This window comes from Eubalaena glacialis, chromosome 18, assembly GCF_028564815.1.
Source record: "Eubalaena glacialis isolate mEubGla1 chromosome 18, mEubGla1.1.hap2.+ XY, whole genome shotgun sequence".
Taxonomy (NCBI): Eukaryota; Metazoa; Chordata; class Mammalia; order Artiodactyla; family Balaenidae; genus Eubalaena; species Eubalaena glacialis.
The window spans coordinates 28,243,784-28,269,875 of NC_083733.1; the positions used below are offsets into that span (position 1 = coordinate 28,243,784).

Consider the following 26,092-nt stretch of genomic DNA (forward strand, 5'->3'; position numbering starts at 1 on the left):
ACGTCAGCTCCACGAACAGATCTGTTTTGTATACCATATAGGTGCAGAGCCCAGAACATATTAGGTGTCCAATAAAGGTTTGCTGGATGAATAAGTGATTAACCTTGTTTCTTTTTTTTTTTTTTTTTAACCTTGTTTCTTAATTCTAATACTTGATTCTGTCCTACGCCGGAAAGTATAAACCTGAGAGTATAATATCTTGGAACCTTAGCAGCAGGCACCAATGAAAGTTGTGAAATCTTAGTCAAAAAAGGCAACAAATGTTTTATTTCTTCAATGCAAATTACTGTATTCACCACAAGCTAAAGAAGAGAACATATATATATATATATATATATATATATATATATATATATATATATTTATATATATTTTTGAATTTACGGAAGACTAAAGACATGGAAAAAATCCAGCACCCCAACAAGTACGGCCAGGAAGGAAATCAGCTCTGTAATAGGACAATTTAATGAACTACAAACAAGAAAGGGTGGGAAAGGAAGAAAAAAATGTGCATTGAATTTAAGACACTGTAAAACTCAGAAGACATATTTACTATTCAAGTATAAACTCAGTAAGGACTTGGCATAAATTGAAAGGCAGCTGCTGAGGTACACCATTATAAAATAAGTTCTATGAATTTACAATTCTACCTTCCAATTTTCTGGGAGAAAAAACCAAACTCTTGAAGGTCTTCACCAGAGACCCTGAGAGGGAATAACACTCTGGATGAAGACATAGTCAACAATCCATGACTGAATTTACTATTCAAAAACATGTATTTATTTTAAACAATAGGAATACGTGCTCTCAGACTGTCCTCTAAGAGTTTTTGAGACTACTGGTTCAAGAGTTGCAAAGTATATTACTTCCAAAAACAATACTGATTTAAAAAAATTTTTTTAAACAAAAAACAGAGAGACCTCATTTGATGGTAGCTTAAAAATACCCTAAATACCAAATTTTCTCCAGTCTAACATTGCGATTAATTTAAGAATTCCTCCTGCATTGTTAAAACATTTTTTCCTCACAAAATGTGGGTACTGAAATTGGATAGAAACACCATGAATGTGAAAATACCACCAATTTTCTGCAGTTAAAAAAAACTAGAATGTTCTTTGGAATTACTGAAATATCAAAAATTTGGGTTTTTTCCTACAGTCTGTGCACCTTCTTTCAGGCCCTCCATGTTGCTTGTAGTATTGACCTGTGTGATTCTAGTTTCATAGCTTCAAGTCTTGCAATATCCATGCTTAACACACCGGTGGCTCTCTGACCAATGGGAAGTTATGCTTAACCCAGAAACGCTGTCATTTACTTCTCCATAATGACTTTTGCCCAAAATAAAAACTTCAGAATATGAGACAAAACATCCTGTGTTAAACAATCAAATGAACCCAACCTGGAGAAATCCGGTGTGGTTTCAGCACTCAGGAGGGCATTGTCTCCTATTGTTTCTCATGGAAGTACCGCAGGCCTAGCTGTTAGCATGCACTTTTCCTTGGCCTTAAAAGGAATTTCTCAGGGCTGGCAAGTTGGGTTAGATTCTAGGAGAATTTTGTCTTTGACAAACTATCGTTTTTTAGCATAAAATCTGGCCATGGCTATAAGTTTCAATGTGCGTACAACTGATTAGAGAATATTTTTTTCTTTGTTTTTCTTTTCAACATTGGCTGGAATTGAGTAGAAGTAAGTCCATGATGCCTCTTCACGTGTGTCATGAAATATGAGAAATCTGTCTGACTCTAGACACTATTTCTTTACGACACAATGGGCAGGTCTCCAGTTGCAAGGCACAATCCATGCACAGGTCACTGAGGAGAAAGGCATAAATGCCAGTTAGGTCAGTGCTTCAAAAGGTCAGGATGACGATCTGCTGACTACACCTAAATTGTTAACAAGCATGTTAACTGAAAGGGTAATAATCGTACATGGCTAAAACAAAAAGTAAATATATAAACAGCAAGTCTCTCTTCCATTTCTGATCCTCAATCTTCCTCTTCTGAGGAATAAGTTAAAAGTTCATGTGCATTCTTCCAGAAAGTCTATATGTACATAGCCTATACATACAGATGTATATATGTAGGTAGAGATACAATGCTATTTTTTCCCAGACAGCTAGCCATCTATCCCAATATCATTTGCCGAATAGTCCTTCTCTCACCACAGATTTGACAGAACGCCTTTATCATATGTTAAATTTTTCTTTGTAATCAGTTCTATTTCTGGACTTCTGGTTCCATTGTTGTGTCATTCTTTTCATATACTGGGACAAAACTATTAACCTTTCTTTAAGTATAGTTGATTTACATTATTGTATTAGTTTCAGGCATACAACATAGTGATTAAAATTTTTTATAAATTATACTCCAATTAAAGCTAGGGACTTCCCTGGTGGTCCAGTGGTTAAGAATCTGCCTTCCAGTGCAAGGGACGCAGGTTTGATCCCTGGTCGGGGAACTAAGATCCCACGTGCCACGGGGCAACTAAGCCCTAGCGCTGCAACTACTGAGCCCTTGCCCCACAACTAGAGAGCCCCCGTGCACTGCAACCACTGAGCCCTCGCACTCTGGAGCCCGCATGCCACAACTAGAGAGAAGCCTGCGCGCCACGACGAAAGATCCTGTGTGCCTCAATTAAGACCGGATGCAGCCAAAAATAAATAAATAAATACATTAAAAAAAAAAGATATTGGCTGTAGTCCCTGTGCTGGACAATATATCCTCGTAGCTTATTTATTTTATACATAGTAGGTCGTACCTCTTAATCCCCTGCCCCTATCTAGCCCCCGCCCTCTCCCCACTGGTAACTGCTAGTTTGTTCTCTATATCTGTAAGTCTGTTTCTGTTTTGTTATATTCACTCGTTTGTTTTATTTTAGATTCCACATATAAGTGATAACATACAGTATTTGTCTTTCTTTGTCTGACTTATTTCACTAAGCATAATACCTTCCAGGTCCATCCATGTTGTTGCAAATTTAACGTTTATTTTAATATATTTTAAGATGTGGTAGGTAGGGTTGGTCCTCTCCATAACTCTTCTTTTTCAGAATTTTCTTGCCTTAGTATCATAAACTTTTAAGTTAGCATTTCTATTTCCAGAAAAAAAAAAAAACAACCCCAAAACCCATGTTGTCCTTTTTATACGGACCAAATTAAACTTAGAGCTTAGGGAAAACTGTCACCTTTACGACACTGAGAGGTCTTCCTATCCGAGACCAGATCCAGTTATTCAAGTCTTCTTTACATTCCTTGGTAGTTTAAAAGTTTTCTTCAGATAGGCAACCTATATTTCTTGGAATGTATTCTTAAGCTTTTTTTTTGGCTATTGTAAAAGGGACCTTCAAATATTTGTTCTAATTGGTTGTTATTTATATATAGAAAGCTATTGTTTTAAGTTATTTTTTGTAACCAGCTAGCTTATTCAATTGTCACAATGATTCTAATAGGCTTTTAGTCAATTCTCCTGATATCTACCTATGTAATCTATTATCTCCAAATGATGAGTTTGCTCCTTTTTCCAGTTTTAATCCCTTTTCTCTTTCTTGTCTGTTTTAGCTTATACAATGCAAGTCACAGTGCTGATAGCAGGCATCCTTGTCTTGTCCCCAGCGTCTCTTGCAATTCTTCCAGTGTGACACCATTAAAAAGATGTTAGTGTTCGGCTGAGATATATACATCTTTTATATTGCTAAGGAAGTATCCATCCATTCTTATTTTATACTATTTTATTCCCTACATCCATTTCTGTTTTGCAGTATTCCATCCATTTGGGATGGATACTGAATTTTAACAAATACCTTTTCAGCATTTTTGGAGAAAGTGTTAATTCTCTGCTCCACTGTCCCTTGGCCTATTTGGGAAATTATACGAATTGATTTCCTATATTGTACTAACCTTGCATTCCTGAAATAAGCCCCCCTTGGTTGTGTTGCTGGGTCCTATTTGGTAATAATTTATTTAGGATTTTTAGGTTTATATTCATAAGTTTTCTTTCCTTTTTTTTTTTTAAGATTTTTTTTGATGTGGACCATTTTTAAAGTCTTTATTGGATCTGTTACAATATTGCTTCTGTCTTACGTTTTGGTATTTTGGCCATGAGGCACGTGGGATCTTAGCTCCCGGACCAGGGATTGAACCCGCACCCCCTACATTGGAAGGCGACGTCTTAACCACTGGACCACGAGGGAAGTCCCACATAAGTTTTCTTTTTTTGTGTGTTTTGTCAGCTTTTCATATGATTACGATGCAGGCTTTGTAAAAAGAATATTGTAGTTTTCCTATTATCTCTGTGGTCTGGAGAAGTTTAAATAGAATCTATCTATTCTCTGAAAGTTTGAAAGAATTCACCTGTGAAACCATCTGGGCTTAGTGCTTTTAGTGGCGGAGGCAAAGGTAGCTTTGATAATCATCTCAATTTCTTCTATGGTAACAGGAATGCTTAGATTTTCAGTCTCTTCTAGGGGTTGGCTCATGTCATTCCGTTTAGCCAGATTTCTCTTCTTAACCTCTACCCTTCTAAAATTGTTGTTGTTGCTGAAAGTGGAGCTAAATTTTCTTATAATTCTTTTATTTCCTCTTCCAACTCTGTTTTGGATATATCTAGGAAGGAGACTGTGGTCATACTTAAGATACCTGGTTCTAAGTTTTTAGATTTCAGCCCTCTTTCATGAGCCCTTATTGTGCACAAAACCACCAAGAAGGGCCAGAAAGCTCAGAGATGAATAAGCCCAGATCCTGAGGCGTTCTGGGCTAGAGAGTTCATACAGAGGAATAATCACAGCTGGAGTCACTGTGCCTTTCTTTCAGAAGAGAGACTGGTATAGCTAGTGGTGAAATGAGATAAACTCACTGCATGTATGTCCCTTACCAGACGATTAGATAACAACACATTTCATAAGATGGCAAATGTACAGAGGCAGAGTCAGGGGCTCAGGCTGAGTCAGACCTGGGGGAGACAAACTGGGGTCCATCACTCCAGGCTCTGGACCCGTAGGCGACCTGCTAGCTAAAGCTATGTCAAGAATAAGAGCAAGGCAGGGTATGGGATGTGATGAATTACAGGGAGCTGGCCTGGAACATCAGCATAGGTATTGATCATATACAGTCAGCACACATGCCTGGGCTAGGCCAAGGCCAGCACACTGCCCAACTCCTCTTCCCCTTTCTAACCTTAGTTGGGATGGCCTTTTTAGGGACTGTCTTACTTGCTGCTCTTGCTGATGTTTTAGACACTCTGTTCTGTAGGATCCAGGCTGCCCTTATCTCATACAACTGAAATTTGGTTAGATGGCAGGGAGGTGCTGCCATCTCAGTGCTTAGGAGGGTGAATAATAAGTAAATGAGAAGGCTCTAAAACTAAAAGGGATTTCCCAAGAGGCTCATAATTAGCATTAAACCTTTTACATTTTGTGAATAAAAACTGTGTTTAAACGATAGTGTTGAGTAAATTAGGTAAAACAAAAACAGGCGTTCCATATCAAGCAGCTGCTTCTATTTCAGGTACTTTCTGGAAGACAGCCATGTACTACTTGGCAAACTCTAATTCCTCATTCAGCCCACTTTGGATATTATAAACCTTGATGAACAGCTATGGAACTGGTAACACTGTAAAAAGCAATTCAGGAACAGGATGAAACTTTGTCTAATGTAATGTACAAAAGAGGAAATGACCAAACAAACCCTCTTACCTGTGTCCACATGGCTTCAATTGTGTGTCTGCTACCTCATCGCAACACAGGGAGCAGCAGTTTTCCCGGATACTAACTTGCTTCAACAGAGCAAGACGCCTGTGCCTGAGTAGAAAACACAGTTTGAAACTCATTTTGTCAACAAATAAATGGGGCCTCTTAGCAGTGATGCATACGAAGTGCCTTGAAAATGCTCTGTACATGTGAGTCTACCATGTATTCCCTAAGCTTTGTTCAGTAAAGTTTTCACACAAGACATCTCATTTCAATCTTACAATGATTTTCTAAAATAGAGAATGAAGGAGGCATGGTCATTCCCATTTTACAAAGAAAAGGGCAGGAAATGATTTGCATAAGGTCACAGACAAGGAAATGATTTGTATAGGTCAGACACAGTAAACAGATTCAGGAATCAAATTTAAGTCTTTTGGTTCTAAGTCCAGTGCTCTTTTTATTTTACCAGCAAATTAAAAAAAAAAAATTTGTTTATCTATCTATCTATCATCTATCTATCTATCTTATCTATCTCAGCTGTGCTGGGTCTTAGTTTCGGCACTCGGACTTCTTGGTTACAGCATGCATGCATGATCTAGTTCCCTGACCAGGGATCGAACCCGGGCCTCCTACATTGGGAGCAAGGAGTCTTACCCACTGGACCACCAGGGAAGTCCCTACCAGCAAATTTTAATGTTTTAAGTCACACATCTCTAAGAGTTTGAGGAAACGCATAGAGCATTTCCAAAGAAAAATGCACACACACAATTTTCAAGGTGTTTATGATAGCTCATCATAGTCACCCTGGAAGTCCAGATACCTCGGGTTAGAACCCTCGCATTATACTTTCACTCAGCTTGGAATGGAAAAGCAGACATGCAGAACTGCTCTGCTGAAGGTACAGCCTGATGGATGGGCAAGAGAAACAGGAAACAAACATTCGTTCAATTCACATAAGGCCTTATTACGTGCCAGGCACTGTTCCAAGCTTTGGAGATTCAGCAGTGAAGAGAGGACTAAAAAAATATCCCTGCCTTCAGAGAGTTTACACTCCAGTGGGGGGAAAACAGACAATAAATCAGATAAAAAAGTAAGGTATGCATAATTTTAAATGCTAATGAGTAGTGTGAAGAAAAAGAAAGCAGGGAGAAGAATAAGGAGTGTGTATGTGAGAGGCAGGGAGTTATAATTTTAAATACGGCAGCTAGGGAAGGTCTCACTAACATGACATTTAAGTGAAGACATGAAGGGAGTGAGAGAGTGAGCCTTGCGGGCATCTTGGAGAGAAACTGTGATTTATGATAAAAAATATATTTTGTTTACATCTGCATTCCTGGCACAGATTCCTAAAACCCTCGACGATTCATAAGTTAAGAGACCTAGAAAGGTCTTTTGTTCTGTTAATGAGGCGGCTTTTAAAAAGCCCCCTAGGTACCTAAGGATGGGACTGGGAACCAACCAGGTGATAAGAAGGTTGGAACCTTTCAGTTCCCTCCTCTCTCCTCTGCCCCACCTCCTGGGATGGGAAGTGGGCTGGAGACTGAGTTCAATCATCAAAGGCCAATGATTTAATGAACCAGCCCTGTGTAATGAAGCCTCCCTACCAACCCAAAAGGACAAGGTTCAAAGAGTTTCAGGGCTGGTGAACAAGTGAGAGGCAGGGAGATTGGCATACACAGATAGCCCGTTCCTGAGTTATATCCTATTATAATAAACCGGTAACCTAGTAAGAAGTAAACTGCTTTCCTGAGTTCTGTGGTGGTAGCTCTAGCAAATTAATCAAACCCAAGGAGGAGGTCATGGGAGCCTCCAATTTACAGCCAGTTGGTCATAACCTGGACTTGTGACTGGCATCTAAAGTGGGAGAAAAGAGCAGTCTTTGCAGGACTGAGCCCTTCACCAGTGGGATCTGATGCTATCTCCAGGTAGACAGTGTCAGAATCGAGTTAACTGCTCAGTGGTACTGGAAAACACACATCAGAACATTCTAGTAGCAGGAAGCATTGCGACAGCAGAACATTCTAGTGCAAAGGCCCTGGGGCTACAATAGTAGACCTGGTATGCTTCAGGAGCAGCAAGGAGGCCAGGATGGCTGAAAGAGCAGGAGCATATGGGAGAGGGTCGGAGGTCAGAGAAGTAATGGAGGAGAGGAGGGGACAAATCGTATAGAGTCTGCTAGGATTTAAGCTTTCACCTTAAGTGAAAGAGGAAGCCACTAGAGTCTTTTCAGCACAGAAGTGCATGATCTGATTTATGTTATAACAAAATCATTCTGGAGGCTGTGCTGAATAGAGGGGTTAAGGCAGGAACAGGGAGACTACAGTTTAAGGGCAGGGCAAGAACAATCCAGGTGGAAAATGATGGCGGCTTCAACCATGGTGGTAGCAGGGAGAGGGACAAGAAGTAGTTGGATTTGGGATATATTCTGAAGGAACAGCCCACAGGATTTGCTGAGGGATCTGTCGTGGAAATGGCAGAAAGTCATACCCTGCCTTGTCAAGGATACTCTAGGATTACAGCCAGGGAAACTGGAATGACAATGGAGCTATTAACAGAGATGAGGGAAAACTGTAAGAGAAGCAGGTGGTCATGAGTGGATGACTTTTGTAGCTGAGAGGTGGGTACATGGTGCTTTATTGTACTATTCTTTTTTTCTTTTGTGTGTATCTGAAGTTTTCCATAATAAAAAGTTTAAGAAGAAAAGAAAAAGAATGAATAGAAGAAGAGATAGAGGCAGAGAGGATTTACAATATAGAACAATTTACAAAATGCCAGATAGAAACAGGATCATGATCTCCTACCCTGAAGTCAGAAAAGAATAGTATTCCTATGAGTGAAAAAGGACCCCTTGGCATTAAGGAGGCCACTCAGTCTCCAACAACTCCTGTCTTGGTGTCACTGTCACAAAAAAACAAAGTCTAGTGTATTATAGGACTGCCCTAGCTTGTAACTCTGCTGTTCTTATTCAAGGCAGGCTGCACTTTGGGCGCCAAAGTCAGGTGGTACCCAGAGAAGCTGCCCATAAAAGAAGACTTTCCGACAGTTGGCGCCTATTGCCATCTGACTTTTGGAAAGTTTAATTCTGCAGGGGCGGTTAACTAAATGCTGAAGCAGTTTTAACCAAGGCCAGCCTCCAGGGGAACTCTTAGATGGATCGATTGTACCTTTCAGGGTGTATGTGAGAAGGCAGACTTGTTTATGGGCCACATCCAAGAAGACAGGCTACATAAAAAAAATGATGGGGTATGACAGATGAGAAAGGTGTTACTGCACACTTTCACTAAGAGGAATCTGAAGTTCAGAATCCCTGTCAGGCACCGAGACAAGGTGAAGGGAAGTTCTAAGAATGAACCTCAGATCTCTGAGCTGGGATACAAGTGGCCCTTCTGTTCCTGGGATATTATGGAGGCTCTGCCGCTGCAGGCAGGGCTGTCGTCACTGTGTGACATTTTCTAGTTCATCTGGAAACTGCTGACTGAGCCACTCTCAAGTCTTGGGACACTGAGTCCAAGGGTGAAGTACAGTGCAGAAGGGCTCGTTACAAACCTGCTTTTTGAGCCAGAACAGGAGCTAGGATTACAACATTACGTTATAGATACCTTTAAGACCATAAAGGCCCAACACTGGCTATGCCATGGCCGGTGTGGTCTCCTTGACTGCAGATTCCTTACCTAGGCAAAATGATTTTCTCTTCAGCTGTTAGGAAGGCGTAGTCATTAAAAGTGCTAAATTTCATAGATGGTGGATATTTGAATGGTTTTGCTCCAAAATTGAACTCACATTGTTGATATGACATGAAACTAGCTGCAGCAAAAAATCCAGATCTACAAATAAAAATGAACAGAGGTCAAGAGAATTCATAAAAACAAAGTAAAGCTCATACACAAAGTGGAGTTCAGAAAGTGGGAATAAGTCATACCCGAGCAGAAAGAAGGGTGACATTCTGTTTATTAACCTAGACAGGACTGTGAACCAGAGAACATCCTGCTCTTACCTTCCTATATCAAACTCTGGGATAGTTTTAGGTAAGATCAAATGGGTCTCCAATTACTTGAAATACAGTGATTTCTCATCACAACTGACTACATAAATGGACAAAGTTTGTTTTTTTCCTGGAGAAAAGTACATTCCATGCATCTGCTCAAATTTTTGACTGAGAGGAGGTACTTACACAGTAGATGAAAAGACTTGCTTCTCAGGAGGCAGCTGGTTGCCATTTAAAAAGAAAATCATTTGCTTTTCATTCAAGTCTAACAGAAATCCTACTGTGTCTCCTAGAGGATAAAGTGAAACACTGTTAGGATATGGAGATTCTGCTGTCTCAGGGTTTTAATGTCACTGTATTAAGTCTGTTTTTATAGCCCTGTACTCAACATATTCATCGTTTTTGCTTCTTCTGCAACTGATCTGACCCATTTACATCAATATTTGGATGTACCATTAAGAGGAAAATGCTGCCAACTAATCTATGAAAAGTCATCAATTGTAAGATGCATCCCAATTTCAAAGATGTGAAAATGTGGGGAAAATGTGCATTCTGGGATCAGTAAAATACGGTAAGATCAAAATCATGAACTTTTTTGCCTCTCTGGTGAGAGTTGAAACTCTCTGAGAGGGAATTCCCCGGCAGTCCAGTGGTTAGGACTCCGTGCTTTCACTGCCAAGGGTGAGGGTTCAATCCCTGGTCTGGGAACTAAGATCCTGCAAGCTGTGAGGCACAGCCAAAAAAACAAAACAAAACAAAACAAAACTGTCTGACATAACAACTGCCCCCAAACATGTTTTATTTTTAAAGCATTCATATTCACTCATAAAGTTTTTGCTTTTTAAAATGTCAAAGGGACTTCCCTGGTGGTGCAGTGGTTAAGAATCTGTCTGCCAACGCAGGGGACACAGGTTCAATCCCTGGTTTGGGAAGAGCCCACGTGCCACAACTACTGAAGCCTGCGCGCCTAGAGCCCTTGCTCCGCAACAGGAGAAGCCATCGCAATGAGAAGTGCTCGCACCACAATGAAGAGTAGCCCCCGTTTACCGCAACTAGAGAAAGCCCGAGGGCAGCAAAAAAGACCCAATGCAGCCAAAAATAAATAAATAAAAAATAAATTTATATAAATAAATAAATAAATAGTCAAAGATAAATACATGAAATTATAAAGTGATGACAAGAAAAACTGACACTCAGTGGTACTGGAGGAAAATCTGGCAATATATGGCAAAAGCCTTGAAATTCTGTATACCCTTTGCCAGAGAAGATTCACTTCTAAGGATTTACCCTGAGAAAATCCAGAATGGTTTATAATTTTTTTATAATAATAATTTTAAAAGGCAAAAATGTAACTGTCCAACCTTGAGGCATTGATTAATATAGTACTATTATATAATGGAATATTGAAAAGCCATTAAAAACAATGTTACTTAATAACCTGGAAAGCTGTTCAAGGCATAGTAAGTGTAACAACAAAAAATATACACCATACACAAAAATAAACTCAAAATGGATTAAAGACCTAAATGTAAGGCCGGATACTGTAAAACTCTTAGAGGAAAACATAGGCAGAACACTTTTTCACATAAATAGCAGCAAGATCTTTTTTGATCCACCTCCTAGAGTAATGAAAATAAAAACAAACAAATGGGACCTAATTAAACTTAAAAGTTCTTGCACAGCAAAGGAAACCATAAACAAAATGAAAAGACAACCCTCAGAATGGGAGAAAATATTTGCAAACAAAGCAACCAACAAGGGATGAATCTCCGAAATATACAAACAGCTCATGCAGCTCAATATCAAAAAAACAAACAACCCAATTAAAAAATGGGTGGAAGATCTAAATAGACATTCCTCCAAAGAAGACATACATATGGCTAAAAAGCACATGAAAAGATGCTCAACATCACTAATTATTAGAGAAATGCAAATCAAAACTACAATGAAGTATCAACTCACACCAGTTAGAATGGCCATCATCAAAAAATATACAAACAATAAATGTTGGAGAGGGTGGGGAGAAAAGGGAATCTTCCTACACTTTTGGTGGGAATGTAAATTGGTACAGGCACTATGAAGAACAGTATGGAGGTTCCTTAAAAAACTAAAAATAGAGCTACCATATGATCCAGCAATCCCACTCCTGGGCATATATCAGGAGAAAACCATAATTTGAGAAGATACATGCATCCCAATGTTCATTGCAGCTCTATTTACAATAGTCAGGACATGGAAGCAACCTAAATGTCCATCAACAGAGGAATGGATAAAAAAGATGTGGTGCATATATACAATGGAATATTACTCAGCCATAAAAAAGAATGAAATAATGCCATTTACAGCAACATGGATGGACCTAGAGATTGTCATACTGAGTGATGTAAGCCAGACAGAGAAAGACAAATATTACATGATATTGCTTATATGTGGAGTCTAAAGTAAGGGTACAAATGAACTTATCTACAAAACAGAAATAGAGTTATAGATGTAGAAAACAAACTTATGGTTACCAGGGGGTAAGGGCGGGGGGACGGACAAATTGGGAGATTGGGATTGACACATACACACTACTATATATAAAATAGATAACTAATAAGGACCTACTGTATAGCACAGGGAACTCTACTCAGTACTCTCCAATGGCCTATATGGGAAAAGAATCTAAAAAAGAGTGGATATATGTATATGTATAACTGATTTGCTTTGCTGTACACCTGAAACTAATACAACATTGTAAATCAACTATACTCCAATAAAAATTTAAAAAATTATTTGAAAGGTAAATTAATTTAAAAAATACATATCTATATATACACACTAGATTGTGTTTTAAAGAAATCTCTGGATGGAGGAATTACATGAGATTTTGGTTTCATTTTGCTTTTTACCCCTATTTTCCAAATTTTATAATAAACTTAAGAAATCTTTTAAAAAATCATTTAAAAAACAAACAAGACAGTCTTTGCAGACAGTGCCTCTATCTTATGCTTTGTTAAATGAAGAAGTGTTGGACTTCCCTGGTGGCGCAGTGGTTAAGAATCCACCTGCCAATGCAAGGGACACGGGTTCCATCCCTGGTCAGGGAAGATCCCACATGCCGCAGAGCAACTAAACCAGTGCGCCACAACTACTGAGTCTGCGGTCTAGAGCCCGCGAGCCACAACTACTGAGCCCACATGCCACAATTACTGAAGCCCATGTGCTTAGAGCCCGTGCTCCGCAACAAGAGGAGCCACCACAATGAGAAGGCTGCGCACTGCAACAGAGAGTAGCCCCTGCTCACTGCAACTAGAGAAAGCCTGTGCGCAGCAACGAAGACCCAACGCGGACAAAAATAAATAAATTTATAACGACAACAAAAAAATATCAGAAAAGTATTTAAAAAAAAAAATGAAGAAGTGTTATGTTCCTTTAACCTGCAAACCCTTAAAATGAGGGCTTATGTCGGCTTTGCAGGTTTTTTCCTTTCCACACTATTAGTTAATTAAGAGAAGCTGTCCCCTCACAGCAAGGGTCAAATTCCTGCTCTCTTAGCATGCCTGAAAATTCAGTTTACATCTATAATGCTGATTGCGGCAGGAAACAGAGAGAGGGAAGCTTGGAGAAGAAGCTGGGCTATATCCCCCATCTAGCTCCAATGCTGGGAATAAAATTTTTCTGGAGGTTCCATCCCCTACCATATGACTCTATGTCTTCAGAACAAGGCAGTGCACCAGGAGGCCCCTTGAGAATACTACCCTCCAGTGCAGTGGTGCTGAAGCAGGGAAGCCCTGTTTTCACTGTATTTAGTTGGGGGTAAAAACACTCACCGTAAATTTTTTGGTATAAGTGTTTAACAAATCAACTGTGGCTCTAACTATGCTGTTTGAATCTTTCATTAATAAATGTTTTCATGGGTCTAGGGCGGTGGATATTGCAAAGCAGTTGGAAAAAAAAACTGAATGGGGCAAAAAAGATCATGCTGTTGATAAGATATATTCTTGCTAAAATCCTAGAGCCTTGATTGAGAGTCCTGGTAGCCTATGCCCCTGCAGCACCCTGAGCCCGATGTCTGGAGAAATGAGGCTGGGCAGAAGTGTTTGAGACTAACAGTACTCAAGTCACCCTTAAAAGCTGCCCTAGAGAGCCCCGGAATGTGTCCACTGAATAGTGCCGATTCTCTGAAAATAACCTTATTTTATTGGCATTACAATTTCAGTGTCCTCAATATCTCCACGGCTGCTTTGATTTAAGACATATACCCAGAGAGGAAACTAGAATTCATATTAATCTTAAGATGATCATTTTCCCACTAAATTAAGAATTTTATAGTCTGAAATGTTTTGCTAAAGGAAGGGCTCCATCAGAGGTGAATATCAGGAGAGTACGGTTCACATCTATGGTAGGGGATACAAAGGCTAATATCCCTTTTCACATTTACTCTTTTTCCATTAAAAGATTTTAAAGCCTAACATAATAAATGCCTCATCATAACCAGATGTCTTAACCTAATTAATAAATTCATGATGGAGAGGAATGAATACCTTCTTTCCAGCAGGGGTGTTGGTGAGGCTTACTTCTGGCGTTGTACCAAATCAGCTGCCGGCAGCCATCGTATGCACAGGAGTATTCGTCGTCCCCAATGCCGTAGCCTTCCTGGAGGGAGAGAGGGCCCAGAAGATTAGCAAGGCTCTGCCTGCTGTGTTCTGAGAAAACAGAGTGTATCTTTTATAACCATTAACCTGGTGGCTAGAATTCTAAGCTTTTTGGATGAAGGGAGACAGCCTACAGTTCTTGGAAGATACCAAAATTCTGACATAGAGTCAGAATAGAGTGTGACTTCACCGACAAATTTTTCCCAAGTTTCATGTCTGTTAGTTCATTTAATTCTCATGAACCACCTTGAGGCTGGTGGTATTATATTCCATTTTAAGAGGAAATAAGGCTCAGAGAAGTCAACCAGCTTGCCCAGGGACATGTTACTAAAAAAGTCAAGTTTGGACCTTGGAATTTTCTGATTCCAAGGCTGGTGTGGGCAAACACCTTTCTTTCATGTAGTACACTTCAAAACACCCACATGCTCAGAGATTTCAAAACTGGAGACAACAGAAGGTTACAGTGGGTAATCAGCTAATAGGTATTCTGAGATATCTGAACATCACACAAGTCCTTGGCAGCTTCTTTTATTACTTACTGCCTTTTAGTTATTTCACAATTATTTTATTGTTAACATAAAAGGGTAGGTGGGATCTTAAGAAATTATTTTGAGCACTTATAAGAAGAAAATAGAAAATACAGAGGAAACATGCAGATCAGACAACTGCTATCTTTAAGCCTCAATGGTGAAAGATTCTAGTGGAGAAAGGCATTGAAAATGTGGGCTGAATCCAAGTAAGATCTCAGATCCTGGTGATGGTCTGCTTATTCTATGCGATAATGAAGTGAGGAGATAGATTGGAAAAAGGGCTCCAAGATGCTTCTTGACTACTCGGACCACAACATACTGAATTCGGATGAGTGTTCTCCAAAGTGAGGCTTCTGAATGCACTATTCAGACTATTCAAGAGTTAAACGAACTTGCATTAAGTTCTCAGCGTAAGGCCGAGAAGATATTCACCAGTCTATTAGAAAAAACACCTTGCTATTCCTTTCAAAGCCTGAACAAATAAGTAAAAACTTATTTTTTATTTGTGGGTGTTGGGGCATAGGCAAAAGGCAAGCAATTCTTTTCTATCTTTCCTTTCTAACGTCCTATGAAGTCCTCCACTGAACACTTGAAAGAAATTCCTAGAAGATTCCCAGCCACCAAGAATTGGTTAAGAGCAGACTTTACCATGCAATGTCTTCTATGCCTGGATGAATTTCACAGTAGAGTGGCATTTGGAGACAGAGGGGGGACTCTAATCATTTTAACCACAGATCAACTTCTACAGGCTAAGAAGTAGGTGCCTCTGCTAAGCAGAGATACACTTTATTTTTTTTTAATTTATTTATTTTTGACTGCGTTGGGTCCTCGCTGCTGTGCACGGGCTTTAGTTGCAGCGAGTGGGTCCTCGTTGTGGTGCGTGGGCTTCCCATTGCAGTGGCCTCTCCCGTTGCGGAGCACGGGCTCTAGGCACGCAGGCTTCAGTAGTTGTGGTGCCTGGGCTCAGTAGTTGCGGCTCGCGGGCTCCAGAGCACAGGCTCAGTAGTTGTGGCACACGGGCCTAGCTGCTCCATGGCATGTGGGATCTTCCCGGACCTGGGCTCGAACCCATGTCCCCTGCATTGGCAGGCGGATTCCCAACCACTGAGCCACCAGGGAAGCCCAGAGATACACTTTAAAAAGCCCTTTGAGCTCACACACCAAAGAGCAGTCCAGATGTACTACACCCTCTTTCAACGTGAAAACATTCCCAGCAGAACTATAACTATGGTCTCCATCAGCTGAGGCAGATAAATGAGAGAACAGTGTAGCTAGCTTGGTACTTGGGGTGATTATTTTGATCTGCCTGTTTCTGGTCATGTATACTCTAGTAATGGCAACATTACTAAAAACAAACAAAAAAAAAGCATTTATCCATAGTTTGTTGTTTAGGAAATATACTGACTCCTTCCCTATGTGGTGGACACCATCTTTTCTTCTGCTGTCCAGTATCCCTACCACTTCCTGCTATGGGGAATGTAATGAAGATACAGTGTCCTGCCTCCTGCTCTGGAGATGGAGGGGTAAGATGTGACCTTGGCCAACCGGACCCTCCCATCAGATACCTAGTGTCTGTGACCCCACATGGAGGAATGGTTAGGACCTTTGTGGCAGCAGTGTTGGCATCCTGGTCCCTAAAACACTGGCTGTTGTACTTCTTGTGTCTTGGCCTCTGACGCTGCCTTGGAGCCTGTCTGGTTCCCAAACCCCTCAATAGTCTGGGAGCCCCCAATAGGCTTCCAAGTCATTCTTTTTCTGTTTAAGATAGCAGAGTCATTTTCTCCATGGCAAGAGGCTTCAACAGGGAAAGAAGCACGGGCTGCCTTGACCAGGGTTTGAATTGTTCGCCAGCAGTTGGAGGCTAGGTGACTTTGGGCAAGTTTCTAAATTAATTTCTTTTAACTTCATTCTCATCTTTAAATGGGAGAATAATACCTTCCCAAACTCTCAAAAAGATTAGAGATGAGTATGTGAAAGACCTGTCACATGGTAGATGCTCATGAAAAGGCAAAAGATATTTTAGATAAGTCCAAATGCACCCTTGGAGACTTGCTCCTCCCAAACCCCCATAAAGATATACAAGATAACTATTCTCTAAGTGACCTGAACAAGAACTATCCTTTAGCTTCTCCGATTAATGATCTATGTCCAAGCCCAACACTTTGATCATCTTTTCAAAACCGAAGCCCAAGCAGTAGGAGTTAAAATAAGTCTATGAACAGACTTCAAATTTTTAGAAACTGCGTGTATCCTAGCAATGACTTATTCCATAAAACCACACTCTATCTGTACAGGCAAAAAGATTCAGAATCACCAGAACAATGTCCATGTGAAGCAAAGTTGTAAGTATGGCAACATCATTAAAATCCTACATTTGGGGAAAGATACATCAGACTTCACCACTTTCTAACCAACCAGTACTTGAATCAGGGAAAAATGTTTCATTTTTGTTTTTTAAAGAAAGAAATTAAGTCTATCAAGCAATCTGGAGGGTAGGAAGATAGTATGTTAAGCCTCTTAACTTGAGAAGCCAAAGTTTTTGCAACTATATGGCAGAAATTAGTTTCATCCATCAGATAAAATGATCCAGCTTCATTGGCCATTAAAAAAAAAAACAATCTGCAACATTCAGTCTCAAATATACTACACTCAGACCTGTAGTGTGCTGCCAAATTAGGAGAGGCACATTTTATATCGAAGCTTTCTCCCGAGAGGAATCCACATTTCTTCTAGTTCCCGAACAAATCTTTACTTCCAAATGAGACTAGCTACTTCTCTGAGACTCTCCCCATTTTCAAATGCAAAGAACACAACTATTGTAGAATAGGAAGGGGACTGAATTCTAGTCCTAGTTTCTTTTTGTCCCAGTGTTAGTCTCAGTTTTCTCATCTGTGAAATGGAAACTGTGACAGTAAAAACTGTTGTGGGAATCAGATGATAGGCTCTAAAATGAAGGTGCTCTGGAAATTAAGATTTTTTTTTTAAGTCCTAAAAAATCATCTTGAGGACATCATTTGGGGCAGGCTGTCAGTGTAACTGATACTGTCTTCTTTAAATTAGTGCCCAAGTTGGGCACTAAAAGACTAACTGGCATTGCTCTCCAGACCCACTTACTTCTGACTACATGGTGCCACAAAAAAGCCCCATTCTTCCAGGTTTTAATTAAGGCCTAGTGGACTAGGAGGCGCTGCATCAGGGAAGGTTCCCAACAAAGCAATGGCAGACTGGGGTCCAGTTTTCCATCCTGGACAAAAATCCAGACCTGACCTCTCCCTGGGCCCTCTTCCTCCAATTTGTCTCTTTCCAGCAAGGAGTTTAGTAAAATGCCATGAACAATTCCAGGATGCTGTACAGCCTTGTTGAAAGGGCACTTTAGAAACTAGCTTTATGGGAGGCAAGTTTAGTTTGATTTTGCTGGATCACTTCTAAAACCCATCCCAGGACCTTACATATGGGATGGAAGGCTATTATTTAGATTAACATAAAAAAAAAAAAATCTAAGGGACTTTTCCCAGCTCAAAGGGTAAAAATCATATGTCCACAAAATATACCTGATCAAAACTGGATTAATTCCAAACAGCTTATAATATGACTATGAGAAGAAAGCCAGTTGGGTTGGGCATTAGAAGGGTATAAAGTGGCAAGAAATTAACATTTGTAGGAAAGCGAAGAACCCCAACCTCTCACACCCAGGTAGAGGCAGCCCAATTCTGCTTCCTCTAGTGGACTTAATTTTCCCTTATAAATTACAGCTTTGTATAGCAAAAGATAAATACTGAATATTGAAAACAAATGTGCCTACTAATTACAAGGTAAAAGTAAAGTAAGAGGAGTCAAGACAACATTTAGTATTTTATGAAAGGAATAGAATTCCTACAAAGTTCCTAAAGCTTAAACGCAAGGTAAAAACCATCACTGGACCCAATATAAAAACTGAGCCAAAGATGTGGCTGGGGCTGGAGCAGAGCCAAAAAAGAAAAAGAGGGGCTTCCCTGGTGGTGCAGTGGTCAAGAATCCGCCTGCCAGTGCAGGGGACACGGGTTCGAGCCCTGGTCCAGGAACATCCCACATGCCGCGGAGCAACTAAGCCTGTGCGCCACAGCTACTGAGCCTGCACTCTAGAGCCTGCGAGCCACAACTACTGAAGCCCGCACGCCTAGAGCCCGTGCTCCACAGCAAGAGGAGCCACCCCAACGAAGAGTAGCACCCCCTCGCTGCAATTAGAGAAAAGCCCACGTGCAGCAACAAAGACCCAATGCAGCCAAAAACAAAATAAATAAAATAAATAAGTTAATTTAAAAAAAAAAAGGAAAAAGAGCACATCTAAACTCTGGGTGGAAGATTAACATGAACTTAAAACTTGAGGGAAAAAACCGCTGAGGGGCAATTTCACCTGTGTTTTCCTAATTCTAAATCAGTTTAGAAAACCACTGTTAGGGATTTGGCACCATGTGATTCAGCCCAAGGAACGATTATTGTGCAAAACTATCTGAAAAATGAGTATCCGCCACCCACTCGCCAAAAAAACTGCTGCTGCTCTCATCCGCACAGGTCTCCAATGTACTCACATGATTGAGAAACTTGCTGTCTCGTGTGGCCCAGCCGATCTGCATGACACCAGAAGTGACCACTGTTACTTCGTAGTACCACACCCCAGCATCCACACAAAAGGTGCAGCGCACACTTTCAAAAGAAGAGGCATCACAGCGAGCCTGGCAAAATCAAAGAGCATGGCAGTCCACCATCAATGCCTGAAGACCACCAGAGATAACCGACTGCTCAGAAGGTGGAATCTATTCTTCCTCATTAAAGCTCCTGGTGGACTACTGTCTTCTTCCCTGTGCATTCTCAGTGACAAAAAGTACAAAACCAAAGGAAGGACACTCTATTTTATAGTTTAATTTCCAGGGAGTTCCAGATTGAAAGGATTGGAAGACCTCAAAATAAGAATTAGTGAAGGCTACTGGCTTCATTTTTAAGTACTTACAGAGCTTTGCTCTTATAGTAGAATCTTTTCCAAATGCATAAACATTGCCTTAACCTGTACTTGTTAGGGAGGGAGATGAGGGAGAGAAGGATATTGAAGGGTATAAGATGGAGTACCTAAAAATAATCTAAAGCAGAAAACTACGTAAAGCATTTGGCAAGACGTAAGATCAAAGAACCTATGTGCAGCCATTCTTCAAATGGCTCTTTAATCTTGACATGTCTAGTGCCTAACGGTACCTTCCTGTATATAAGTGGCTCTTTCATTAACCTTCACCCCCAAATCAGCAACATTTTCAACATACAGGGAGAAGGTGAAGCTCTAGACTGAATACAATTGGTTATGCAGGGATTTAAAAAGGGAAGGGCCTCTTTTAGAAACACTAGTCTTTGTACCTTTAACTGCATAAAATGGCAGAGATGAAAATCAGACATATTTAAACCAATCAATAAACATTATAGCATGTACTATATGTATAGGACCATGTGAGATATGAAAGAGTAAATAATATCCCAAACACGCTCTCTCCCACCACTTCTACCTCTAAACACTCTTTGAGTACGTAGAAAATTTCCATCTATTTTGCAAGGATTGCTTTTGTTCAGAACCAGGGCACGAAAATGAGGACAAGATTTTCTCCCCAGAATGGTCCGTCTATGGAAGCTTTACCTCCAAGCCGTGAGGCGAGATCTTCAGGTACTCGCTGACGTCGTTGCTATTTAGCATGGCCTTAATGCTATTCAAGTCCACTTTCTCATAGGTCAGCTGCCTACCTTCTTTTAAAACTGCAAAAGAAAAAGTGGGCACATTTCTAAGGCAGGCTGTTGTGGAGAAAAAAGCTACTGTCATCGCTAGTTGCCATTCTAGTTAAGAAGTGGAGGTGCTCATAAATGGCAGAATTGGTAGACTTATAACCTTAGCTTTGCTGCTACACTGCCATATGAAGATTAATTAAGCAAATGCTAGTAAAGGCAGCACTTCTAGGTTTATATTTCTGTTCCCTATAGTCATTATTTTGCATGTAGCAAAATCCAAATGGTACTTTTTCAGAATTATTCTTTAACTGGCACTACACAGGCTGGGCACTGAGCTACTCCGCATAATGTTGCAGTAGGAGCAGAGGGGTCACATGTCCAACTGTGCTTTAGCACAGTGCTACCTGTGGGAGGGGGAGTGAGGTTAGAGCAGTAATATAGTTTTAGTTCTTGCAGCCCTTGGAGGAGAAAAAGAAAAGTTGGGAGCAACTCTCACGGTATAGGTAAGACATGACTTGAGTTTTGAAGAGCAAAGCTGGGACAGAGAGAAGAGTAAAGAGGGAATTCCAAGTGAGGGGAACATGCCCAGGGGTAGGAATGATTGGGAACTGCTTGTAGGACAGTGAGAAGAGTTTGTGTTGGAAAGAGTTGATTAGACAGTGGCATCTGATTAATGGCCTGGATGTAGGAGGAAACAGGGGACCAGTAAAAGTTTTTGAACAGGAGAGTGCTGCAATTAGAAGCATTCCATCTAATAGTCTGAAGAGTCCCTAGAATACTTTACTGCTAGAATATAGCCAACCCACCAGTAGAGGACCTTATACGGAAAAACTCACACTGTCACAAAATAAAGACCTGTGATCCTATTTAAGAAGTGGATCTGGAAATGAAAACAGGCATTTTAATAAAGGACAACTCCTACTTACAGAGATTGTCTAAGCTCCACTGGGCACAGAAACCAACTTGACGTTTCAGATAATCAGGATCATCAGCCCAGGACTCTAATGTGACAAGCCGGTCACTAATACTGGATTCAGATATAGTCAATTTATTTTCACCTGTTGGGAAGACATAAACCTTAAATTAACCATGAAAGAGTAGGATGATTTGCTGGGTAGATTAATGGAGGGAAAGAGTGAGGAGAGACAATTAGAGAATCTGGAAACTATAATAATGACAAAGCCCAAGAGCTCTATTTTCTAGAAAGTAGCAATATGATCACTAAATTTTTAAAGCTATAAAAAGTGGGTAATCACGGTCACCAAGTTTTGATTCTTTTTATTTATATATATATATATATATATTTTTTTTTAACATCTTTATTGGAGTATAATTGCTTTACAATGGTGCATTAGTTTCTGCTGTATAACAAAGTTTCTGCTCTACATATACATATATCCCCATATCTCCTCCCTCTTGCGTCTCCCTCCCACCTTCCCTATCCCACCCCTCCAGGTGGTCACAAAGCACCAAGCTGATCTCCCTGTGCTATGCAGCTGCTTCCCACTAGCTATCTGTTTTACATTTGGTAGTGTATATATGTCCATGCCACTCTCTCACTTCGTCCCAGCTTACCCTACCCCCTCCTCGTGTCCTCAAGTCCATTCTCTACGTCTGCGTCTTTATTCCTGTCCTGCCCCTAGGTTCTTCAGAACCATTAAGTTTTGATTCTTTAGGTGAGAAAACTCTTGCCTTTGTCACTGTTACATCTTACTGGCTTTGAGATGTTTACCCAGACAAGTCAGAATGTATGCATGCTTCTTATTTATTTATTTGGCTGTGCCACACGGCTTGAGGGATCTTAGTTCCCCAACCGGGGATTGAACCTGGGGCCACGGCAGTGAAAGCCCAGAATCCTAACCACCAGGCCACCAGGGAATTCCCCAGAATGTATGCATGTTTGATGGGGTTCAAAAGCATCAGCTCATCCAGTAACTATGAAAAATAAGATTTTTAACAAGCAATATAGATCATTAATGTAAGAAGTCACTATACCTACTTGTCTGTGCAAACTTTTCCAGTGCGATAAGTGCAAAAAGCATGACTGTGGGGTGGGACTGTAATTTCTGAAAGACAACAAAAGATAAAAAAAAAAAAAGCAAGAAAAAAATCATTGTCCTGCGGAGGCAGCAAGTTATCAATTTCCTCTTCTTACCCAATGTGTGCTAGATGTTTTTTTGGAGCAGTAGGAAAAGTTTTACTCATTCAAGTCCATGATTATCCATTTGCTAATATTGTTAGTAATAAACCAAGATAGAGTCTCTTAAAATCTTATATTATTTTCTTGAAGTTACTGTGTTCGTTTATAGATATGGAAATTTCAAAAGTATCTTATTAAATGTACTATGTTATTTTACTTAGTAACATTTATATATTAAAGCTTTGTTAAATAAAATCATGCTGATTCTTATATTCCTTTAAGCAAGCCAAACAGAAGCCCAGAAATATAGCTAAAAATGGCTTTTTATTCAGAACCCTAAAAGGAGCCATTCATCACTACCAAGTTCCAAAATTATAAATAATGAAATTAACAACTCATGGCTTCATTTTCAATCTGTTCTCTGAAAGGAATTCTACAAATGCTGATGGTAGGTGGGAGAGAGCAACAAGTGAGCTCTTTCAGTTACATTTAAGTTCATGTCACATGTGTTCACATTTGAAGGAAGGTCTATCTGCTTAACATCGTATCTTCTCACAGCCATCCTTCCCCACAGCTATGCTAGGTGCCTGCAAAAGAGCTCTAGAACAACAGATGATTTCCACTCACTTTTCTGGTGCCCAACTGGATTCTGCAGAGCTCATGTAACCATCGCCCTTCCCTGCTGCAAAGCCTGTTTAGCACCCTGCTTCTTGCCACATCCATCCTCAATCCCTCTGTGTGGTTTTTCAGGCCCTGAGCCCTCCCCACCTGGCTACTAAGTCTATGTCCTCCTGTCTCTGAACACTGTCTTCTGATCAGATAATTCTCCGTAATATGCTGGGAACATGGCCATTTCTGGCTCTAGGCTTCTGCCGGTGATGTGCCCTTAGCCAAGAAACCCATTTCTTCCTCCTGTGTGCACAAACAAATCTTAGCCCTGTGGTGTGACCCAGCTGAGGTCCCACCTTCACCAGGAAGTCTGCCTCCCATGACTCCCAGCCTCCTCCACCCGTTTCTCCCACCTCCCAACCACCTTCTCAGATCCCTTGGCACTTGGTCTGAAGGAAGCTATTTTGCCCTTGATCATATCCTGTCATAAAATGGAGGCTAATTGTCTTGTCTGAGTAGTTTTGTTCCCCTAACCAGGAAACTGCTTGAGGGCAAAGGACTATTAGACTACTTCTGTACCCCTACATTGCTTACTTAGCATAGTGTCAAGTGTTTTAAGTACATATCATATAGGTCCTGAAAAATAGGGTCTTTCAGATTTTGAAAAAAGGCCAATGCACAGTAGGCCTGCAAAAATAACTTTAAAAAACACAGACCAGTCAAGACTGCAGTCAAGCAGTGTGAGAGATCCGATAGCACAGCCTTGGCAAACCACAAGCTTCCCAGACCATATATCAAATAATCAACAATAGTTTTAAGAGCAGTAGTGGTGGGAGGGATGGAGGAACAGAGATTTATATACACTGGGAACCTGACCTCACAGTTTCCTGGCCGTGTAATTTTGTTTCCACTGTGGAGGTTCCTACTACCATTTGGCAGACTCTAAGGACGCACACACAAAAAAGCCAATCATAGCACCTATCTTATGACTAAATTTAAAACCAGACCAACTCAGCTGTTTTTGCTTGCAATAAATTCCTATCCTCCCCTTACTTTTTTTTAAACACAGGAAGGAATAGATAAACACTCAGGAAACACCTGCAAATAAAATTTATAGCTGATTCCATTCTCTGTGCCAGTGGCTAAGTGGGCAATTTTAGAAAAATGCACAATTCTAGATGACTAAGAATAACTAGCTTTGATGTCTCACTTACCAGACACTGTAGCAAATATTCCAGTATTCCTGGGCTAAGTAAACCTATACTTGCAGGACCTAGAGGAATACAACAAACACTGGATATAATTAAATGTGTTACATTATTTTGAATTTGTAACTAATACCAATAAAATTGTAGAGCTCTTTTACAAAGTACTCTCATGTGCATTATCTTATTCAAGTCTCCTGCTTAAGGTAGGGAATAGTACTATCCCCATTTCACAGTTGAGCAACTGAGCCCACTCCTGGGACACACTCCTGAAGTGACTTACGCCAGGGCACTTGGGGAGCACATGGCAGAGGCTGAACCAGTACCCATGTTTTGATTTCTAATCCATTGTTTCTTCCACCATAAATGATACAACTAGCTGGGTTATTCACCTATACTTTGATGTTAACTTTCCTAAAATGGGTAACATTCACAGACAAGTAAAAAATCTGCTTGTCTTCTCAGGAATTGCTCCAATTTAAAGTTCCTTTTCTTCTTCCGCTACCGAATATGTCTCTATTGCCTAGCTAAACTTTATAAAGTGTGTGTATACGTATATTATATATTACATACAATCTTTATTTATCATATGAGCTTAGCCTTTTCTCTTATTTTTAATTTTAAAGCAAATAAGGAAAACTTTTTCTTTTACATTTCCCTCTGAAAGTCCTCAAAGCTAAATTAGTTTGCATTTACCTCTGTGGCCTTGAGTAATTTTTTTCCAGTTAGGCCCTGTTGCTCAATTTTATTTTATTTTTTTAGAGACACTTCTTTCTGGTAAAGCAGGTTTGATCAAAGACCTGCAGTGCCATCTTCCCCTTGATGTTAAACAACTTAAGATCTTCTTTGGTGGAGCTTCCCAGAGTTACCTGCTAGTTTCTCAGCCAAGCAGCCTAGGACTGCAGATGTGTTCCTGTGTTTGGCAGGATGACCTGAGTCCTGGCAAGCTACTTCTCCATTTAAGTTGAGAATTTCAGTCAATTTCTGGAGTGCATCCTAAAAACAAAAATGTACAAACGGATTTGATAAATATATTACTTAGGTTTTTTTTCTCAAGGTAATTCTTTGACACAAAAGCAATAACAACGTGTTAAATTAACTCAGAATGACCATACAAAAATGATATAATATAGCCACAGGATACCACTATTGATGGGAAATATTATTTGATCAACCTGAAAGTTTTCTTAAATGAATTGCTAGATTCCATTTCATTCAAAATGTACCAGTTGTATCAAATATATGCTATATACTTGAGTCGTTAAACAGACTAAATCCACCCAAATGCCAGTATGATTGATAACAATAGGGCCTAGTGATACTGAAGTAAAAAGTTTCATACAAAATTTTTTTTTTATCAATCAAGAACAAATATCACCAGAATTTTAAAGGCAAAGACTTTAAAAGACTAGGCAAAGGTCAATTCACCAGTGACAAGGCCAAAGACTTTTCCCTCTGTCCATGTTTTCCATGTTAGGCCCAAATGTCTGAGGCTTAAACAAATGAAAGATGCCAGAATCCAAAATTTTTAAAAAAGGATCCCACAGACCATATGGAATAAG

General features: G+C 40.1%; 1 protein-coding gene across 4 annotated transcripts in view; it reads right to left on the reverse strand.

Annotated features, from left to right (window-relative positions):
* Positions 1-301: 301 nt before the first annotated feature.
* The window catches only part of RSPRY1 (ring finger and SPRY domain containing 1), a 46,224-nt gene continuing 20,433 nt past the window's right edge, over positions 302-26,092 (reverse strand). For 3 of the 4 annotated variants that reach the window (XM_061172966.1, XM_061172965.1, XM_061172967.1), the window contains exons 5-15: positions 25,400-25,526; positions 24,540-24,598; positions 22,576-22,642; positions 21,503-21,634; positions 20,491-20,606; positions 19,403-19,546; positions 14,194-14,305; positions 9,854-9,956; positions 9,354-9,506; positions 5,689-5,793; positions 302-1,811 (exon numbers count right to left, since the gene is read on the reverse strand). In XM_061172966.1, the coding sequence (XP_061028949.1) occupies positions 1,715-1,811; positions 5,689-5,793; positions 9,354-9,506; positions 9,854-9,956; positions 14,194-14,305; positions 19,403-19,546; positions 20,491-20,606; positions 21,503-21,634; positions 22,576-22,642; positions 24,540-24,598; positions 25,400-25,526 (1,215 nt within the window). In that variant the 3' untranslated portion in view covers positions 302-1,714. Of the gene's footprint in view, positions 1,812-5,688; positions 5,794-9,353; positions 9,507-9,853; positions 9,957-14,193; positions 14,306-19,402; positions 19,547-20,490; positions 20,607-21,502; positions 21,635-22,575; positions 22,643-24,539; positions 24,599-25,399; positions 25,527-26,092 lie in introns of those variants that run through there. The other variant, XM_061172968.1, reaches the window with a different exon arrangement.